This window comes from Camelus dromedarius, chromosome 34 (assembly GCF_036321535.1).
Source record: "Camelus dromedarius isolate mCamDro1 chromosome 34, mCamDro1.pat, whole genome shotgun sequence".
NCBI classification, from domain to species: Eukaryota; Metazoa; Chordata; class Mammalia; order Artiodactyla; family Camelidae; genus Camelus; species Camelus dromedarius.
In genome coordinates, this window is record NC_087469.1 from 19,791,629 (window position 1) to 19,809,690 (window position 18,062).

The 18,062-nt window shown below is 48.7% G+C and overlaps 1 protein-coding gene across 4 annotated transcripts in view; it reads right to left on the reverse strand.

The window, feature by feature from the left end:
- NCAPD3 (non-SMC condensin II complex subunit D3) overlaps window positions 1–18,062 on the reverse strand; it is a 66,465-nt gene that overhangs the window by 26,215 nt on the left and 22,188 nt on the right. For all 4 annotated transcript variants that reach the window (XM_031443353.2, XM_031443354.2, XM_031443352.2 and 1 more), the window contains exons 15-24: window positions 17,843–17,977; window positions 16,866–17,086; window positions 11,399–11,590; window positions 11,004–11,101; window positions 10,795–10,910; window positions 7,660–7,767; window positions 5,558–5,672; window positions 5,348–5,455; window positions 1,797–2,035; window positions 1,026–1,105 (exon numbers count right to left, since the gene is read on the reverse strand). In XM_031443353.2, the coding sequence (XP_031299213.2) occupies window positions 1,026–1,105; window positions 1,797–2,035; window positions 5,348–5,455; window positions 5,558–5,672; window positions 7,660–7,767; window positions 10,795–10,910; window positions 11,004–11,101; window positions 11,399–11,590; window positions 16,866–17,086; window positions 17,843–17,977 (1,412 nt within the window). The remainder of the gene's footprint in view (window positions 1–1,025; window positions 1,106–1,796; window positions 2,036–5,347; window positions 5,456–5,557; window positions 5,673–7,659; window positions 7,768–10,794; window positions 10,911–11,003; window positions 11,102–11,398; window positions 11,591–16,865; window positions 17,087–17,842; window positions 17,978–18,062) is intronic.

The window sequence follows — 18,062 nt, forward strand, 5'->3', positions numbered from 1 at the left end:
AGTAGCCCTCCTCCCTCCTGGGCCCCCGTCTGAGAGCCCTCTGAGCACGTCCTCTTCCCCCGCCATGGCCGTCGAGGGCACTGAGCAGCTACCTCCACCCCCTCCCAATTGTACAAACAAAGAAAAAGAAAAAGTAACAGCCTGGGCTTTCCGCTCTGACTCCAGACGTATTAATTAGAATGTTAACCTTCTACCTGTTTATTATGGAATATGTTCCTCCTTGGAAAATTATACCCACAGGAGATCAAGCAGAGCCTCTTCCACGGAACTCAGAGTAAACCATGGGTGACCATATTTGGAACCAGAGGGACCCATTATTTAATCTGCTATTTATAGTGAGTGAAATCTATGACCACCTCCTCCCAACTGTGCTAGCTTTTCCGTGGCGCTCAATTGGCAATTTCCCAACTGCAATCTTGCTTTGAAAAGAATCCCTCATACAACATAATCAAGGTTAGCAAATTCTGTGAGATCACTTCTCGACCCCTTGAAAACAAATCTTTTAAGAAAGTTATGGAAGGACAGGAATTAACAAGTGGCAAGGCGACCACTTCCCTTCTAGTTCTCAGGAATCACCACTTCCCAGGGCTGTGTAAACAGCATACTCTTACTGAGCGATGCTGTCTTAACTCCCAGAATTTCTTCCTCACAGTTTCTACACTTAGAAGAAAGTCTGAACTCCTACTAAAACTAATACTCTCCTGGCCTGGAGGTCAGCATTGACCGGCTGCTCTGACGGCTGGTGGCCCCACCGCGCTCCTCGGCTCTGTTGGAAGAGCACACAATTGGTGAATGTGTCCACATGGACACCCATCAATGGTCGATCTGGACAAAGCCTTTTCGTTTTTGTTCTTAAACTTATTTGCAAAATAAAGCTTTCTACTTTAAAAATCTCCTAGTTTTCTGGCCACTGACAAAAGCTCATTAAATCTAAATAACCCAACTCTAAACCAACTTCAAAAAAAGAGACCTACATGCACCGGGAAGTAGGCCAACCACTCGCTGCCCGGGTGAGGGAGGCTCACCTGGCGATGTCGGGGTGCGGGTCTGTCAGCGTGCTGACAAACCGGAAGAACAGGGAGCCCTTCCACTTCACGAAGTCCTCCTGCGGAGAGAAGCACGCACATGGTGAGTCTCAGCAGAAAGCCTGCGGCTTCCCGGGCTGCCCGTGCTCACACCACCACCCTGAGGGCTGATGAGGGAGGGTGCAGGCAGGACCCCCGACCCCTCTGCCATCCGAAGATGAGCCAGAGCCCCTGGCACACTGTGTGAACACTGAGGGTACAGGACACACCAGAACACACACACAACTCAAATGCCTTCTTTTCAAAGGTCAGAGTCTTTCCCCTCATGCAGGGCTGCACACACACTCCCGCAGGGCCCTCTGACTCCGAGCGCGGTCCCAGCGGACACGTCTCCTGGGCCCTCGGAGCAGGGCTGTGGGAAGGCTGGGCAAGTGCGAGGGTCCATGTTTTATAAAGAAGTGGTGTCTGGGGATGCCGACGGCTCGGGGACTGGAAGAAAAACTACTCGTCTGCGGGCGCTCTCCTCCGCCCGGGGCTCGTCTGTGGTGGAGCACGCGCTGCTTGGCAGGCCCTCTGAACCAACACCCCCAGGCGCCTCAGGACGTCACGACCTCCTTATGAGTCTGTGCAGAACCTCAGAAGAGTGGTATTTTAAACCACAGGTGAGGCTGATGATTTTGGCCTCTACAACAGCCCAACCCCCACGCTGCTCGAATGCTCCATGAAGACCCCAGAAGCGGTGGAGGGATGGCAGGGTGATTGCACACGCACCTGCAGGAGGTTGGTGAGCAGGAGGAGCGTCTGCTTTCGGACGAAGGCATCCGGGTCCTTGAGGCACATGGAGATGTTGGGGATGTACTTGTCCACCATGACCGTGTACCGGATGCACAGGTCGCATAGGACAATGACCACGTTGCTGCGCACGGCCGCGTCCTCGCACACCTCCAGCTCCCGCACCAGGGCTGGGACGCTCTTCTTTGCAAGGTCCTCGTGCTGTAAACACAGCTTCCCTGCCCCGAGAGACCCAGACTCAACTCCAGTCCTCCGCCTTAGCTCTTGTCCAGCTGTGCTTTGCTACGGACTTTACTTACTCAAAGTCAAAGCATCACATCAACAATTACAAGAGATCAAAGGCAGACCAACTCTGACTGAGCACTAAGCAGCTCAAAACAGCGCCCCCACTGGGTTTCCTGAGGCACGTGCCACAGGATTCCCTTCACTGTAGTAACGTCATCTGCCTTTCAAAGTCAACATTTGAATTCCGGCATTATCTACTTACCTGGAAAATGGCCAATCAAATCATTTCACCTTTGGTTATACACATAATTGATAGAAGTTAAAAATCTGAGCTAGGTAAATAAACGATCATCTCATCCATTTCATTTCTTGTTCATAGTCAGGAAAAGGAAGACTCCTGCTGAGTTCTGTGTTTCATGCTTTTTAGTGTGTAGCCCGGGGAGTGTTTTGCTCTTATTTACAATTCTTAGGTTTTTGAAAAATAACCATTAGTACAAAAAAATTCATAACTCATATCCAGCATAAAATACACAATCACACACAAAAAATGTCAACTTATAGCACAGAAGTCAGCCTTTTCATGATTAACAATTTGAGTTCCTGGAAAGTATCAAACCATCCTTTGCAAGGATTTTTCAATATCCACAAATCAATGTGATACACTAACAAACTGAAGAATAAAAACCATATGATCACCTCAATAGATGAAGAAAAAGGTTTTGATAAAATTCAACATCCATTTATGATAAAAATTATCTAGGAAGTGGGCAGAGAGGGAACACACCTCCACACAATAAAGACCGTATGTGACAAACCCACAGCTAACATCACACTCAGCGGTGAAAGCATTCCCTGTAAGACCAGGAACGAGACAAGGATGCCCACTCCCGTCACTTCTATTCCACATAGTTGAGGGAGTCCCGGCCACAGCAATCAGGCAAGAAAAAGAAATGAAAGGAATCCACACTGGAAAGGAAGAAGTAGAACCGTCACCATCTGCAGATGGCAGGGTACTGTGCACAGAAAACTACCAGAGCTCGTCAGTGACTTTGGTGAAGTTGCAGAATGCAGAATTAACATACAGAAATCTGTGTACGTCTGCACACCAACGGTAAGCTGTCAGAAAGAGAAATTAAGGAGACATTTCAACAGCACCAGAAAGAGTAAAATACCTACAAATAAACCTACCTGAGGAGGCAAAAGACTTGTACTTGGAAAACTGTAAGACACTGACGGAGAAACTGAAGATGGCACGAACAGGTGGAAAGACATATCGTGTTCTTGGAATAGAAGAACACTGTTAAAATGACCATATTACTCAAGGCAACATACAGATTCAATGCAATCCCTATCAAAATACCAATGGCCTTTTTTACAGAACTAGAACAAATTATTTTTTAAATTCATATGGAAACATAAAAGACCTTGAATAGCTGAAACAATCTTGAGAAACAAAAACAGAGCTGGAGGAATCAGGCTCCCTGACTTTAGACTACACTGCAAAACTACGGTGATCAAAACAGTGTGATACCGGTACAAAAACAGACACATAGCTTGATGGAACAGGATAGAGAGCCCAGAAATAAGCCCACACACTTATGGTCAATTAATCTACAATAAAGGAGGCGAGAATATACAATGGAGAAAAGACAGTCTCTTCAATAAGTGGTACTGGGAAAACTGGACAGCTCCATGTGAAAGACTTAGATTATAACAATCTCTAACACTGTAGACATAAGTAAACTCAGAATGGATTAAAGATCTAAGTGTAAGGACCAGGTACTATAAAACTACTAGAGCAAAACAGTGGCAGAGCACTCCTTGACATAAATTGTAGCAGTATTTTTTTGGATCTGTCTCCTACAGGAAATAAAAGCAAAAATAAACACATGGAACCTAATTAAACTTAAAAGCTTTTGCACAGCAAAGGAAACCACCAACAAAACGAAAAAACAACCTACTGAATGCAAGAAAATATCTGCAAATGATATGACCAATAAGGGATTAATATCCAACATGTATAAACAGCTTGTACAACACAGCATCAAAAAATCAAACCACCCAATTTAAAAATGGGCAAAACTGAGTAAACATTTCTCCAAAGAGGACACACAGATGGCCAACAGGCACGTGACAAGATACCCAACATCACTATTAACCACAATGAGGTATCACCTCACACCTGTCAGAATGGCCACCATCAAAAAGAACACAAATAACAAATGCTGGAGAGGGTGTGGAGAAGAGGGAGCCCTCTAGACTGCTGGTGGGAGTGTAAACTGGTGCAGCTACTGTGGAGGACAATTTGGATGGAGGTTTCTCAAAAAACTAAAACTACCACGTGCCCCAGCAATTCCACTCCTGGGTATATATCCGAAAAACACTTATTTGAAAAGATACTAAAACACACATTTAAAAGGATACATGCACCCTAATGTTCACAGCAGCATTATTTACAGTAGCCAAGATATGGAAGCAACCTAAGGTGTCCATTAGCAGGTGACTGGATAGAGAAGTTGTGGTACATATACACAAAGGAATACTACTCAACCATAAAAAGAATAAAATAATACCATTTGCAGCAACATAGATAGACTTGAGAGCATTATGCTTAAGTGAAGAAGTAAGTCAGACTGAGAAAGAATAATACTGGATGATATCACTTCAATGTGGAATCTAAAAAATACAACAAACGAATGAATTTAACAAAAGCAGCAGACTCATACAGAGAACAAACTAGTGGTTACCAGTGCGGGAGCGGGCAGTTTAGAGGTGGGGGTGGGGGATACCGACTGCCAGGTGTAAGACAGGCTGTGGGGGTGTATGTACAACACGGGCAATACAGCCAGTGTTTTAATGATAAATGTAAGTGGAAAGTAACCTCCAAAAACTGTATAATAATACAAAAATATGTAAGATGAAAAATGCAACACAGTCACACTAAAAAAACCAAACCAAAACAAAAAATGATCCCTTTATGAAATGAACTGCAAATTTACTTCTTCATTCCCAGGACTCAGTGCGGTGCCTGGCATACAGTTCTTGATGAAGAGACTCCGTGGTGCTACTTATGAGTATAAAGAAATCACAGGTAGAATGGTTAAATTAACATAACAAACAAAAGCTCCCCGTGGGGAGTATCTTGCAGCCCAGGGGCACCCTAGTGCCCTGCAGAGCTTGATGCCCCAACTAGAGTCATCTCTCAAATTCACAGGAGCTGGAGCAAATACAAGCTTACTAAGTAACTGGCTTACTTAAGACAGAAAGCACCCAAGGAGTAGACTGCCCCGTGCTCCCTTACTCACCCAGGGTGATGACGGCATGTGCTCTGATCACGGAGGGCATGACAGAGCCTTGGACCTGGGACAGTGGTTGGCAGGCTGGGGCCTCACTGCTGCCTGGACCTGGCGTCACTGCAGGAAGGGGGAAGGAGGAAGGGCTTGTCTTTGATGTTCTGGGGGCAAACCCAGCCTCAAGGCAGCAGGTGCACAGGGCCCGCCAAGTGCCTTACTTACAGCAGTCTGCACTGGCAGAAGCAGCCAGGATGGACTGGATCAGCAGGAAGGCTCTCTTATCCACGCTGGCCGGACAGAGCTGGGCGATATCTCCTAAGGTAAAAATGTACTTCACCTGCAAAGAGAATTGGTTTTGCAAGAAGAATAAGGCAAGAGAAAAATGACCTCCAGCTAGATTAAGGCCATGTCAGTGGAGAACTTTTCTGGCCCCCAAATTAAATGAACTGTTTTTTCCTACCCCATAAAAATACATAGTCATTGTCAAACTTCAGTCACCGCTGAATGAAATTCACCCCCAACTAGAGTGACCGTGTAGTCTTGTTGTCTACACCTAGACGCTCCTCCGAGGCACCGGTGGTGTGACAGTTTTGCTGCGGGAGCAGGGTGAACCATGGCGCTTTACGCACACGCGAGCGTGGCCCTGCCCGCAGACACTGCCCTTGTTTGGGTGCAACTTTCTTCTCCACGTGTGTTGTGTCACATGGCCTCGTGCTTGCTCTCCTCACGCTGACCCATCACGCTGGCTTGAGTCCGTGATTCTTCACTTCAGTACCAGGCATCCTTTCATGTCAATGTACACAATACACGTTTAACAGTTGACTACATTAGCATGCCGCCACCCCAGGGCACTGTACTAGGGCCAGAGGCCGACGTCCATCTCCTCCTTCCCATCTGCCTCAGGCCCCATGACAGTCAGTGCTCTTCGTCCTCGGAGAGGACGTGCAGGGTGGAAGGGCGTATAAACTGCTGCGTACCTTAAAACTCATTTCCCAGTTGTCGTCCTGGTTAGCTTACTAGTTAGTCTCCTACCAAAAACTTACAAGAACCTGCCTCCTCAAGCTGCCACTACTGTGTCTTTTTTAAGGACATTCAGCTTAATATTTAAGTAATAGTGCTTTTTCATCCCAAAAATGCAAGGGTGATGCTAAATAAATAGTAAGATGCAAATAAAGGCTTTTCAGAGTAAGAAAGCTGATTAATAACAAGGGTATGTGTTTTTGAAAAGATTGGACGGTCCTGTGCCCTAGTGCATTACAGGAAGAGTGAAACAGACAATATGCTTGTCAAAATTCTTCACATATATTATGACTGAAGGGTAGATTTTGGTGATATATTTAGCAGTTGAAAAAAAACTAAGGGGGGAAAACTAACTGGTCATAATAAGTAAGCGTTTTTCTTAGTTCGGGCAGGGACTGTTCAGACAAGTCCACAGAGTCAGACTCTCTACAGGAGGCCTGGGTCAGGCCGCTCTGCACACTGTGGCCTCTGACCTGAACACCCACTTCCTCCTGACAACGACACTTATTCCTGCGCCGTGTGCTGATGGCTGCCCCAGGCAGAGGGCTCGTCTTTGACCAGAGCTGAGAGTGGTCTTCAGCCCCGGACAGGTGCGAGGCAGCAGAGCAGGAACTGAGCACAGAGGCAGGTGCACTACTGATTTTCAAACAGACAAGGGAAATGGCCAAGTTTTGCTAAATGCTGGCCTCTCCTGAAGGGCACCAAAGGCAGCTTGGGTTGTCTTACTGGGCGGGTCAGAGGATGGAATCAGGAAATGGCCCCGCAGTGACTGGTCAAAGGCAGGTCTCCCCGATCCCATTTCTAACACAGGTGCGGGGCACACACTCCTGCTGCCCCCAAGTCAGCAGGTTCTCCGGTTTTCAAATATCTCGTTTGTTTTAGACATGACTTTGGAGTGGTTCTACAGACTGATAGTCAAGGCTCAGCAGACACACTGCAATTTTTAAAAACATTAAACGAACAAGCCAAGAGAACAAAGAGCATGCTCGCTCTAATATTTTCTCGCCTTGCACTTTTGAGCTCACGCCACCAACTCACGGCACACACTGTGCTTTCCCTGCTGGATCAGGTGTCTCACAGGATCTGACTGGCAGAAGGGCATACCATCATTTCCCCCTGGTGATGAGTATGGGAGAAAAAATGGACAGGTCACCAGTAAAAAATTCTTATTAAAAAAAACTAAGTTCTAGGCTAGGACAAACCTTGTCCTGCTAACAGTATGGGAAATGCCCATCACAAAGCCATGCACAAGCCTAGCTGAGCTACAGAGGAGAGGAGGTCAGTTAAGAGCAGGAGGTACTCACCACCAGGTCTTCATCCATCCTCCCAGCCCCATCCTCCTTCAGAACGACGTTGGAGAGGCAGCACACACAGGAGGAGAGGACGTCCCCACACACCTGCGCCAGTAACTCCTGTGCAAGCCAAAGGCCATCTCTGAAGGGCGCCTTCCCCTCAGACTGCCCACAAGACACAGCTTGCTCGGAAGAAACTGTGACCCTCACACATGTACCCGTGCTTGTGCCTCTTCGTGCCTTCAGCAGTCAGGCCACAGGAACCGGCTAGCTGGAATTTACCAAGAGCATCTGGATGTGCTCTTTGTTACATGAACATAAATATATCATGTCTTTCTACATTCGCCCTGTGAGAGGGAAAGGCACTTGTGCAGGAAGACCCAGTGCCCTGATCTGCAGGGGAGCCAGAGCAGCAGTGCCCTCCACTACCCAAGAGAAACACAATCCTGCTGGCACATGGGGATGAATTAGCTACTGTAATAAACTGTATTTTTAAAAGACACAGAATAAGAAAGGACGGCTGTTACCCTCCTGAAATTTATTCATTAGAGACACGTTTTCAGTGTCTTACTAGCTGAAGGCACCTCTAGGGGTCCCACCTCTGGCCCACACATCTCGTGACACTACAGGCCAAGTGAGGAGCTCCATCACGTCCCACCACCCGGATGTCACTCCCCTGGCAGGTGCCGCAGGAAGGGACTGACCTGACCCCTCCCAGGCAGGGCGACCCTCAGAGTCTGCTGCACTGCCAGCAAAGCCCGCACCTGGTCCAAGGGCCCTGTGGTCCGACCTGGCCTGCGCGGTCCCCAAGCTATCATCTTGATTACTTTCTAAAGAACCACCACACACACGATGTTAACAGACTGCACAGCCCGGGTTATGATGCGGCCCTGGGGAGCTTCTGCGATGCCCTGTTCTCCCTGAAGGACCCCAGGGCTTAGGTGTCGGAGTCCTGAGGCCTGGCACCGCTGGCAGGGAGGAAGGGCTTTCAGAGTCCGGGAGGGCACAGTCAAGGCCAGCCAGTCCTGGGATTCTCTCCACACAGGGCTTCTGCCACGGCTCCGGCGTCTCCGTGAGCCCCTCCGTGACCAGATTTCGGCAGGCCTCAGGACGGCTTTCCCCAAGCTGGCCAAAATCTGTCCCCGTGCAATTTCCACCCATTTATTGATGCCAAATAAATCCAATTCTCTGTCACCTGCAGGTCCTTCATGTGTGAATTTTGCAGGCAGCCTGTCCCCATAAGGCTTTCCCTTCCCCAGCTGAACACGCCAGGCCCCTCAGCTGTCCCTGCTCAGCCTGTGGTCACCCTCACCACTAATGGCCTCCTATGGACACGTGGGTCTCATCCACATTTCCCTGAGGAGCTCTCTCGGAGATAAGAGTACAGGCCATGTTGCCTTGGGTCTAACTCACAGGGGCAGGACCACCACCTCTCTAATCCTGACTCTCTCTCTCTCTCAACACAGCCCCAGGCGGCACCCATCTCTCCAGTGTCAGCCTCAGACGCAGTGACTCATACCCAGCTCTCAGAGAGCAGGGATGCCCAGAGACCACACCTTTTCCCACGCAGGCTGCCATGGAGCCACCTCTCTACTCTTCTTGGGGTAAAACCTGTTTTCCTCAGTAAAATACAAGATGCTCATTTACAGAGGAAAGAAACAGAGAAGTATGTTTACGTCAGGTTCTAGGAAGTCTCAGGGCCTCAGTCAACTGTCCCCCACTGAGGGAGGTGGGGTTGGCAGAGCTGAAGCCCTGCCTCGTCCTGACACAGCGGTGAGCCCCCTCTCCCAGGTCTTGGTGTGTAAGCCTGGCAAGAGCTGTCTTCCTCCCAGCCTCTGGCAGCGACATAACTGATTCTCCCAATGACTGTGGCCCATGGCAGGCAGTGAGACCCTATAGACCTGGCCCCCCCGGTGCAGACCCCATTGTCACAGGGCTGTGACAATGCTGGGCGGGAACCAGGGACCAGTGCCAGCAGGGATCAGAACGAACCAGCTCCGTGTCACAGAGACTTCAGGGCAGCAGCTCCGCAACCCGCATGGAAACCCCACCTTTCCTACGTCATTCTTTCCTCAAAGTCAGCTTTTTGTTTTGTTCTTACCTATCTTCTGCTATTCAAATATACTCCCTACTTAGGTAATGTTCCTTATTTAAAAGTTTTTCACACTCTTTCTTGCATCAGAGATAAATGGTCAGAAAACTCAAATAACGCAAGTATCCCTTTCACCAAAAAGTGCCAGAAGGTTTATGCCAAGAAAACACCATAGAAAGAGCCGGCATTTTTAGTTAGGTAAATTTCAAACTGCTTTAAGTACTAAGCAAAAAAGGTACAATGTGCTGTCTTACTACATCAGTTACTACAAACAGAAAATGTTAAATGAGCAAGGAAGGAAGCACAGGGAGGCTGCAAGCAACTTGGATGAAGCAAGTGTTCCTACTCTGGGAAACTTAAACATATTCCAGCAATTATTTAAATTAACGTTTGACTTCTAAAATCATTATTAATAATCCCCAAGCCTAAAATTTTTCTGTCTAGGAGTGTATTTCATGTTAAGAACAGAATACACTGTAATAATTTACCATTAGAGACATGATCTGGATAGCTCTGGGGAGTCAAAGTAACCTTCCGTCTCACAGAAGACACTGGTGTGGAGCTGTGATGACGCATCCCCGTGGACACTCACAGGAGGCCCTGGGACTCTGGGACATGACCCAGCAGGAGACAACCAGGGTGACAGGGTAGGGTTTTCGTGGGGGATGATTTATCAGAAATTGTCTGGTCTGGAGGAAAACCCTGACTAGGTAGGAAGTCATTTCCCACATTCTTTGAGTGAAGGGGGAGGTGAGGGAGACGCCCCCAACACCAGGGTGACAACTGAGTAAAAGACAACCCTGCAGGTTCTCACTAGGAAACACCTGCCAGCAAGTGTGCTTCCTCAGAAGACACTGGTACCAGGACTGGGGGTGGCCTCCTGTGGGAACCATGTGCCTTCAGCAGCCCCGTCCACTGCTTGTCACAGTGTTCCTTGTAGCACCAGCTGTGGGACCACCAGTCCCTCCAGGTTCTACAGAGGGAACAGGCTCCAGCGCGAAGGCGCAGCACCACGTCTACGTACAAATGACAGACACGTGGGGAGCGCAGCTTACCTGCTCCTCCAAGGGCGTCTCCGCAGATGCTCTACAGAGACTTTGCAAAGTATCAACAGCTGAGCTGATCAACTCTAGTGACCACTGGAATCCATTCAGCTTACCCTTGACAACATCTAAAAAGAGTCAATTCCCTGAAGTTTAACTGCTTGAAAACACATACAAAGTGGGAGGCAGAGCCTGTTCCCACCTCTCCAGCAGACACTCACCAGTCACCTTGTCCCGGGTGCTCTGAGGGAGGTGCTTTGCAATATGCCCGATGACACACAGAATGTGCCCTAAGGTGTCTGCGCTGGGGCTCTGCTGACTGGGGAGAGGGCGGAAGACACATCAGCACAGAACCAAAGGGAGCACCGCCGCCACAAGCTTGCTCCCCTCGGACTGCGCCCTGGAGGAGGCAGGCGGCGTGGGTCAGGAGCAGGAAGGCACTTAGTGTGCCTGCACAGTGAGGGCTCAAGTGACCCCTGGTTTCCATGTCTGTCTTTACGCCAGAGTTTAAAGAAGAGACAAGAGTAACGGTACTATGAGGACCCCCCCGGACCCCACCAGGCGCGCTGCTCCCAGACTCTGGGCGGGGGCGGCAGCTCGCCCCCGACACGCGCACCTGCTGATCTTCTCCCAGGACTTGATGATCCTAGTGTAGTCCAGTGCGGGCGCTGAGCCAGCCACCTTGGCGAGCAGCATCCAGGCCGGTGCAGAGTGCTCTGTGCCAGCGTGGGAGAGCACGTTGTTCACAAAAGCAGAGGAGAATTTATCTTTCTTGGCCCAGATGTGAAAAGCCTTATTTAAATAGCGGCTGGAAAAGAAGATGGGAAAGCAGAACTAAGACTACAAATACACACAACTGCTCAGATCAGCCCCAGTGAAGGGTGCTGACTTCCGACCCAGGACTCCTCTGGCACACGGAACACCCATGCAGAGGTTCCTGGCTGGTGGCACGTCTGATACCAAATTAGGTGGCTCCCTAATTTGTATGACACAAAACAAGGCATGTTTATCTCCCCTTATAAACTGTCTGTTCTTACAGCAAAGAATAAAATTTCGTAATTCATCTGAGACCCTTCTCATTCTCACCCCTCCAAAATTTCTATACAAACATACGGGGTAGGTTACCAACAACAAATACACCCAGAGTTTATAACGACCAACAGTGCAGATACTGTCCCTTTTTCAAGGAAGGCCTGGGGCAAAATGACATTCTAGCATTTAAACATGGTGATGTTAAATGAGCTAAACTTCGCTCTGACCTGCCAGCGCCACTCAGAAATGCACAAAACAAAAAATGCTTCTGATGTATTAAAGTATTTATGTCAGGTCACTGCTGTTTTTTAGTCATTTCTTATTTTGCGTTTCCCATAGCACTGAATGAGATTCTGGATTCTGCGACTCATGAGACGAATGCATTATATACTTAAGTGGAGAGAAAAATACACTCCCTCCCCCAGCCAGCTTTTCTTAGACTGCTAGGAACGAACACACACACACACACACACACACACACACACACACACACAGATTCATAAGACTTCCTCATTAAATGGAAAAAAAAGGAATTCTCAAAGCATGCAGAAGGCAACTATAATAAAATAAACATACCTACGTATTATAAGAATATGCATATAAATTAATGGTTTTATTAATAAATTAGCTTTTGATGGAAAAAAATTATCCATATGTATCTAGAGTTTTACTGCAAATGACTAACATAATTTATATCTGATTACTGTCCAAAATCAAGATATGTACAGAAAAAAGATATGCATAATCAACAAATATTTAAAAATTTATAAACCAGAATCACCACAAAATATTACACGATGTTTACTATAGGAAGCCAAAAGAACACGAAAACATCCTCTGAGCTCCCAGCTGTGAAATCGCAACCTGGCCCCTCTCTGACAATGCACACCCTCCACGCTGGCCAAGTGGTCCCCAGCGCCTCCCAGCCAGACCCTCAGTGAGCCCCCGTGAGCATAAGCCACTGGGACCCAGTCAACTCACACTGTCTGGTTTCTCCTGGAAAGCACGGGTGGCCTCTTCGGCCCCACCCCAGCAACCTCTGCCAAGTGGACTGGACCTCCCCTCCTTACACCCTAGTCTGCCGCTTTGACCTCTTCCACTAGTTCCTTTTCTTCTAGTCATGCTGACTGCCGAATCTAGACAGGTCTATCCTGAGGTGACATCCTTCATCACCAAAAGCATCACACACACACACTGGAAACAAGACGCCCCTCTAGCCCTCCCGCCATCCCCGACAGTCCTTCTACTCAGAATGCGCGGAGCTTCAGGCCTCTAAGTCTCTGCACTGCCTGGAAAACCACGCGATTCGGCCTGCCTGTTTAGTTTCAGCTCTTTTCACCTCTGGCAACAGTTTAGGTCACCACCATTAATAGGAAGCCACTTCAGCTCAACAAACTTAAAAAGTGGAAAGCCCACACTGCTCGATGCCCTCCCTCACGCTGCTGTGACCCCCTCCCGTGGTGCCCTCAGTGGGGGAGGCATCCTGGCCGGGCTTCTGGCTCACCCCACCGACAGCCCCGTCAGCTCGCTGACCACCCACCCTGTGCCCCAGCCTCCTGGTCACCAAACTGCCTGTCCCTGTCCCTCCTGGAGGAGAGGCACCTGTGGCCCTGCACCCGAGAGGCCTCCCGCCACCCCCTGGGGAGCCCTGGGGAGTCAGCCTCAGAGGTCACCTGTTCTGTGAGTCTCTGGTCCTGAACAGTTCTTGATATCCTGTCACTTTCTGTTTATGAAGAGCCCACCACAGGGTCTTGTTTATGAACATTCATGGAGCTCTCTCAGCAGCCTGCAGCTCCAACAATTCCTTTTAAAGCAGATTCCCTTGCTTAGTGGCTCTCACGTGTTTCTGCTCCGGGCCTTTCAAACTTGTAAAAATTACTGCCCACCAAAGAGTGTTTGTTTATGTGGGTTATATCTACCAATATGTGCCACACTGGAAATTAAAACAGAAATTTTTAAATATTTATCTACTACTTTGTCTAAGAATAACAAAAAGCCCATTTATATGTTAACATAAATGATGCACTGTTTTACCAAAAAACAAAACAAAAAGCTACCTTCCTCAAAACAAAATAAACCTGGTGAGAGGAGACACCCTGCTTTGTACTTCTGTGACCCCCGATGCCTGGCTCAGGCAGAAGACACAGAAGCTCTGTATTCAATCTGCTTCAGTATTGTCCCACAGCCTCTGGGAAACTCTACTTATTACCATGAAAGAGTAAAAGTGAGAAGGGCACATAACACCTTAATAGTCTGAGCTCATGAACCCACCACCCTGTGAGAGCTGCTCACGTCCTGCAATGGCTACTCCAAAACTTCCTTATTCCTACCTTCTCCTTCCTAACTTTGACAAATATATATATTTTTCCTAGTTGTGGTAAAATGTACATAAATTTACCTTTTTAACCATTTTTTTAGTGTAGACTTCAGTGGCATTGAGCACATTCACACTGTTGTGCAACCGTCCCCCTCCAGGGCTTTCTTATCACCCACAGGAAACTCCGCAACCCTCTGCAGTGCCTCCCCACTGCCCCCACCCCAGCCCCTGGGAAGCACCGTTCTACTCCCGTCTCCAAGAGCGTGACTGTCCCAGGGGCCTCGTCAGAGGGGAACCATGCAGTATTTGTCCTTTTGTTCCTGGCTGGTCTCACTCCCCACGTTTTCAAGGTTCACCTGCGTTGTAGCGGCTGTCAGAACTCTGACAGTTTTCAAGGCTGGGTGACATTTCATTGTGTACAGACCACATCCACTTATCTCTTCACCAGTGGACGGACAGCTGGGTGGTTCCACCTCTGGGCTGCTGAGCACGTGCTATGCTGGCACGCGCCCTGAGCGTCCCCCGCCGGGAAGAGGAAGGCCAGCGGCAGGCTCGTGCCGCGTGCTCTCCTGCACCTCCCTCCCTGCTCTCTGGCCTGGCCTTTCCTTTCCGGTGTTCACTCCTCCCACCTGATAAAGTGCACCCTCGCAGGCCTTGCTCTTCACGAGCCTCAGTGACTGCCCTGTTCAGTCATCCTCAGCGTTTCTACCTGCTGGCTCCCTTTCCTCCTGACTGCAGATACTCACAGGTGCTCCCCATGTTAAAGGAACACAGAGCCTGTGAAGGACGCTAAGACGTATCTTCACTGCAAGTAAGCTAAAGACCCAACACAAAGGGGAAGCAAGCAGACTTCCAGGAGATTACATGGGAGAACATCCACACACTCCTGAGGTAGAAAAGATTTCCTTCAAAGTACATTAACCATAAAGAAAACCACTGGCAAACCGAACGCAGCACCACCACCAGGAGAGCAGAGGGGCCAGCCGTGGGCCAGGAGAGACACGCAGCATCTGCAGAGACCACGGTGAGCACTTCCCGGCGAACAAGCTAACGAGTGACAGCCTAACTAAGAAAAAAAGGCCAGAGACCGAGGCAGGCAGTTGACAAGGGTGAGAGTCTCAACACCAGTCCACCGATGGGGAGTGCTCAACTGCACCAGTCAGCACGGCCGTGCAGATGGCAGCCACGTGCGGCCCCAGTATTCATCCACCAGGATGGCACAAAGGACAGGACTGACCACACAAAGCGCCGGCCGAGACACGGAGAACAGGAACTCTCGTGGATGCCAGAGCCAGACGCGACCTGGTGAGCCACACTGGGACACTGTCCGGCGGTAACTATTATGGGTGAATAAAAACACACTCACCAGTACTGTTCCTGGGTACAAACCCATCAGAAATGCATGGACGTGTGTCCCAAAAGATACGTACAGGAATGTGCACAGCAGCACTGCATGTCACAATGCAAACTGAAAACCCAGTTCTCTCTCAACAGCAGGCTGCACAGACACATTTTAGCTAATGCAAAATGCCCCCCAACACAGCGAAGACTGCGGGTGAGCTGCAGCCACACACAGCAACTTGACTGAGTCGCACATTCTGAGAGGAAGAAGCCAGGCACGCACCACGTAATTCTACCGGCATGCAGACGGAGAGTAGACAAAACTCACATGGGGGTGAAAAGCACAGTGGTGGTTCCCTTGAGGGAAGGAGAGTAACTGGAAGGAAGAATGAGGGTCTTTCCGGACCTGGGTGGTGGTCACATGGCACATTTTCTTTTTGATAATACTGACCTTACAGTTTGTTTACTTTTCTGTACCTGTTATATTTCAACATAAAAGTTAAACAAAAAAGAAAGAAATCTCTCAAGAGCTTCTCATGAGCTAATTCACGGTGGGTGTGCAGTGAGAAATCCCTAAGAAAAGCAAAAAAGTCATTGATACTATTGCTGGCGGAATCCCCTCCCTTCTAGGACTTTCAGCAAAGCCACAGGTGGTCCGGAGAAAACATTTAATGAGTGAGCACATTTTCAATCCCAAACAGCAAAAGGGACTTGAAGAGATGAGGAGTCTAATCAGCTTTTTTGCAAATGAGAAAACTAAGGCCCCGAGAAAGGGGGGTGACTTGCCAGGGCCACAGATGGGGTCGTAGGATACAAATCTATCACACTTTCCACTGGATGGCAATGCCTTCAAAACTGAACGCAAATGGTGGGGACATAAACCTTGTATGATAAGGACGAAAGGGAAGGAAGAGGCAGCACCAACACGAACCAGCGGTCAGATCCCTGCCGCAGAGATGCAACAGAACACTGCAGGAGCTGACTCCTCACTGCACTGCTCTCCGCCTGGGAACACCCGATAAACGCTATCAAACAGGGAAAATACTGCAGTGTGACCAAGTCAACCAAACCAACAAGATGTCAGAAAAAGTCTAACTTGTCAGATCAGGAAGCCATCCTTCACAGAAACTAGGACTGTGGAAAGTTAATGTTAATGTATCACATCCACTAATGCTTCCTACTACAACCCCAAACTGGAGAACACGCACAGAAAAGCAGAGGACGGATTCACAAAAGCTGTCATCACGAAAATGGTGAGATGTGAACTGGGTCAAGAAAACAAGACCAAGACTGAGTCTTCACATTAAGCAGTTTGGAAAGCTGCCACCCCGAGGCCAACACAGGAGGTCGTGGTACCAGCCCTCCACAGGCACCAGGCGCACGGCGGGCCCACCTCATCTCCCGGCTCTCCGTGCTGAGAAGCGCCAGCAGCGCCCAGGCCAGCACCTGGCCGTCGTCCCCAGGATGGAACTGGCTGTGGTGCCTGATGTTCTGCAGCAGGAGCTGGTCAAGACACTCCAGGGCCTTGTCCTGCACAGTGCTCTCACAGTCCATCACCACCGGGACGGCCCCCACCAGCCAGGCCTTCTGTATCTGGATGCAGTGAGGCTGGGCCTGCGGAGTTAAAGGGGATGAAGTCATAATGAAGTCTAAGCTCTGAGAAGTCTAAACACTAACAGATGAAGCTGTGATCTGTGCTTTCACATATGTTAAAAGTAGTCGCACACACGATTACAAATAAAGCATAAAGTGGAAAAAAAAATCAGCATTTCAAATACATGTGAAAACAAGGTTCAATCTCCAGTTACTGTGAATCAGTGCATACTGAAATTTTAGACTTTTTCAAGGTCAAGAGCAAGTAATAAATATTCATCCCGAGGAGGAATTAGAGCGGACGCTGACAGAATGTCGAAAGGTGCGTCGTTCACTGCCCTCCACCCTCAAGTGACATGCTGTAAAAATTCTCCAAAGGCCAACTATTTGGCAGACATAAATCATATATAGGATTACTGGGTCTGCTCTTTTGGCAATATCATCTATATAGGTTTTAATGGATAAAAGTTAAACTAGGCCTCTGGCCTAAACAAATTAATTTTAAAATCCACATCCCTATGTGAGATTTAAGCGCAAGTCGAGAAAAGGCCCACCATCAGCACTCTCTAGCTTTAGTTCACGCTCACACCTCATATGAAATGAGGTCTATCACGATCACAGACAGCTGGAAGAGTCCTTCTCCCGCACTGTACAGTCCTGCAGTGGGCCTGGCAGAGGCTCTAACAGGGGCTTAATGCTTGGCGACAGGTCACTGCTGAGCTGAATCACTCGTAACGTGACACACCACACATCGGACACAGGATGGCCGCGCCTCACCGTGAGCAGCTCAGTAAGAGACTGTAAGGCCTGCTTCCGGACAGACACCGTGGGGTCCCGACACCGGTCCTGCAGAATGGACAGCTCTTCTTTCATGCCCGAGACGTCACAGTGTTTCAGAATACTCACTAACACCTAGAAGGTGCACATGCAACATCAAGTGATGACTCAGGCCCAATGTAAGCACAAGACGAACTGTAGACAGAAATACTCCCCTTAG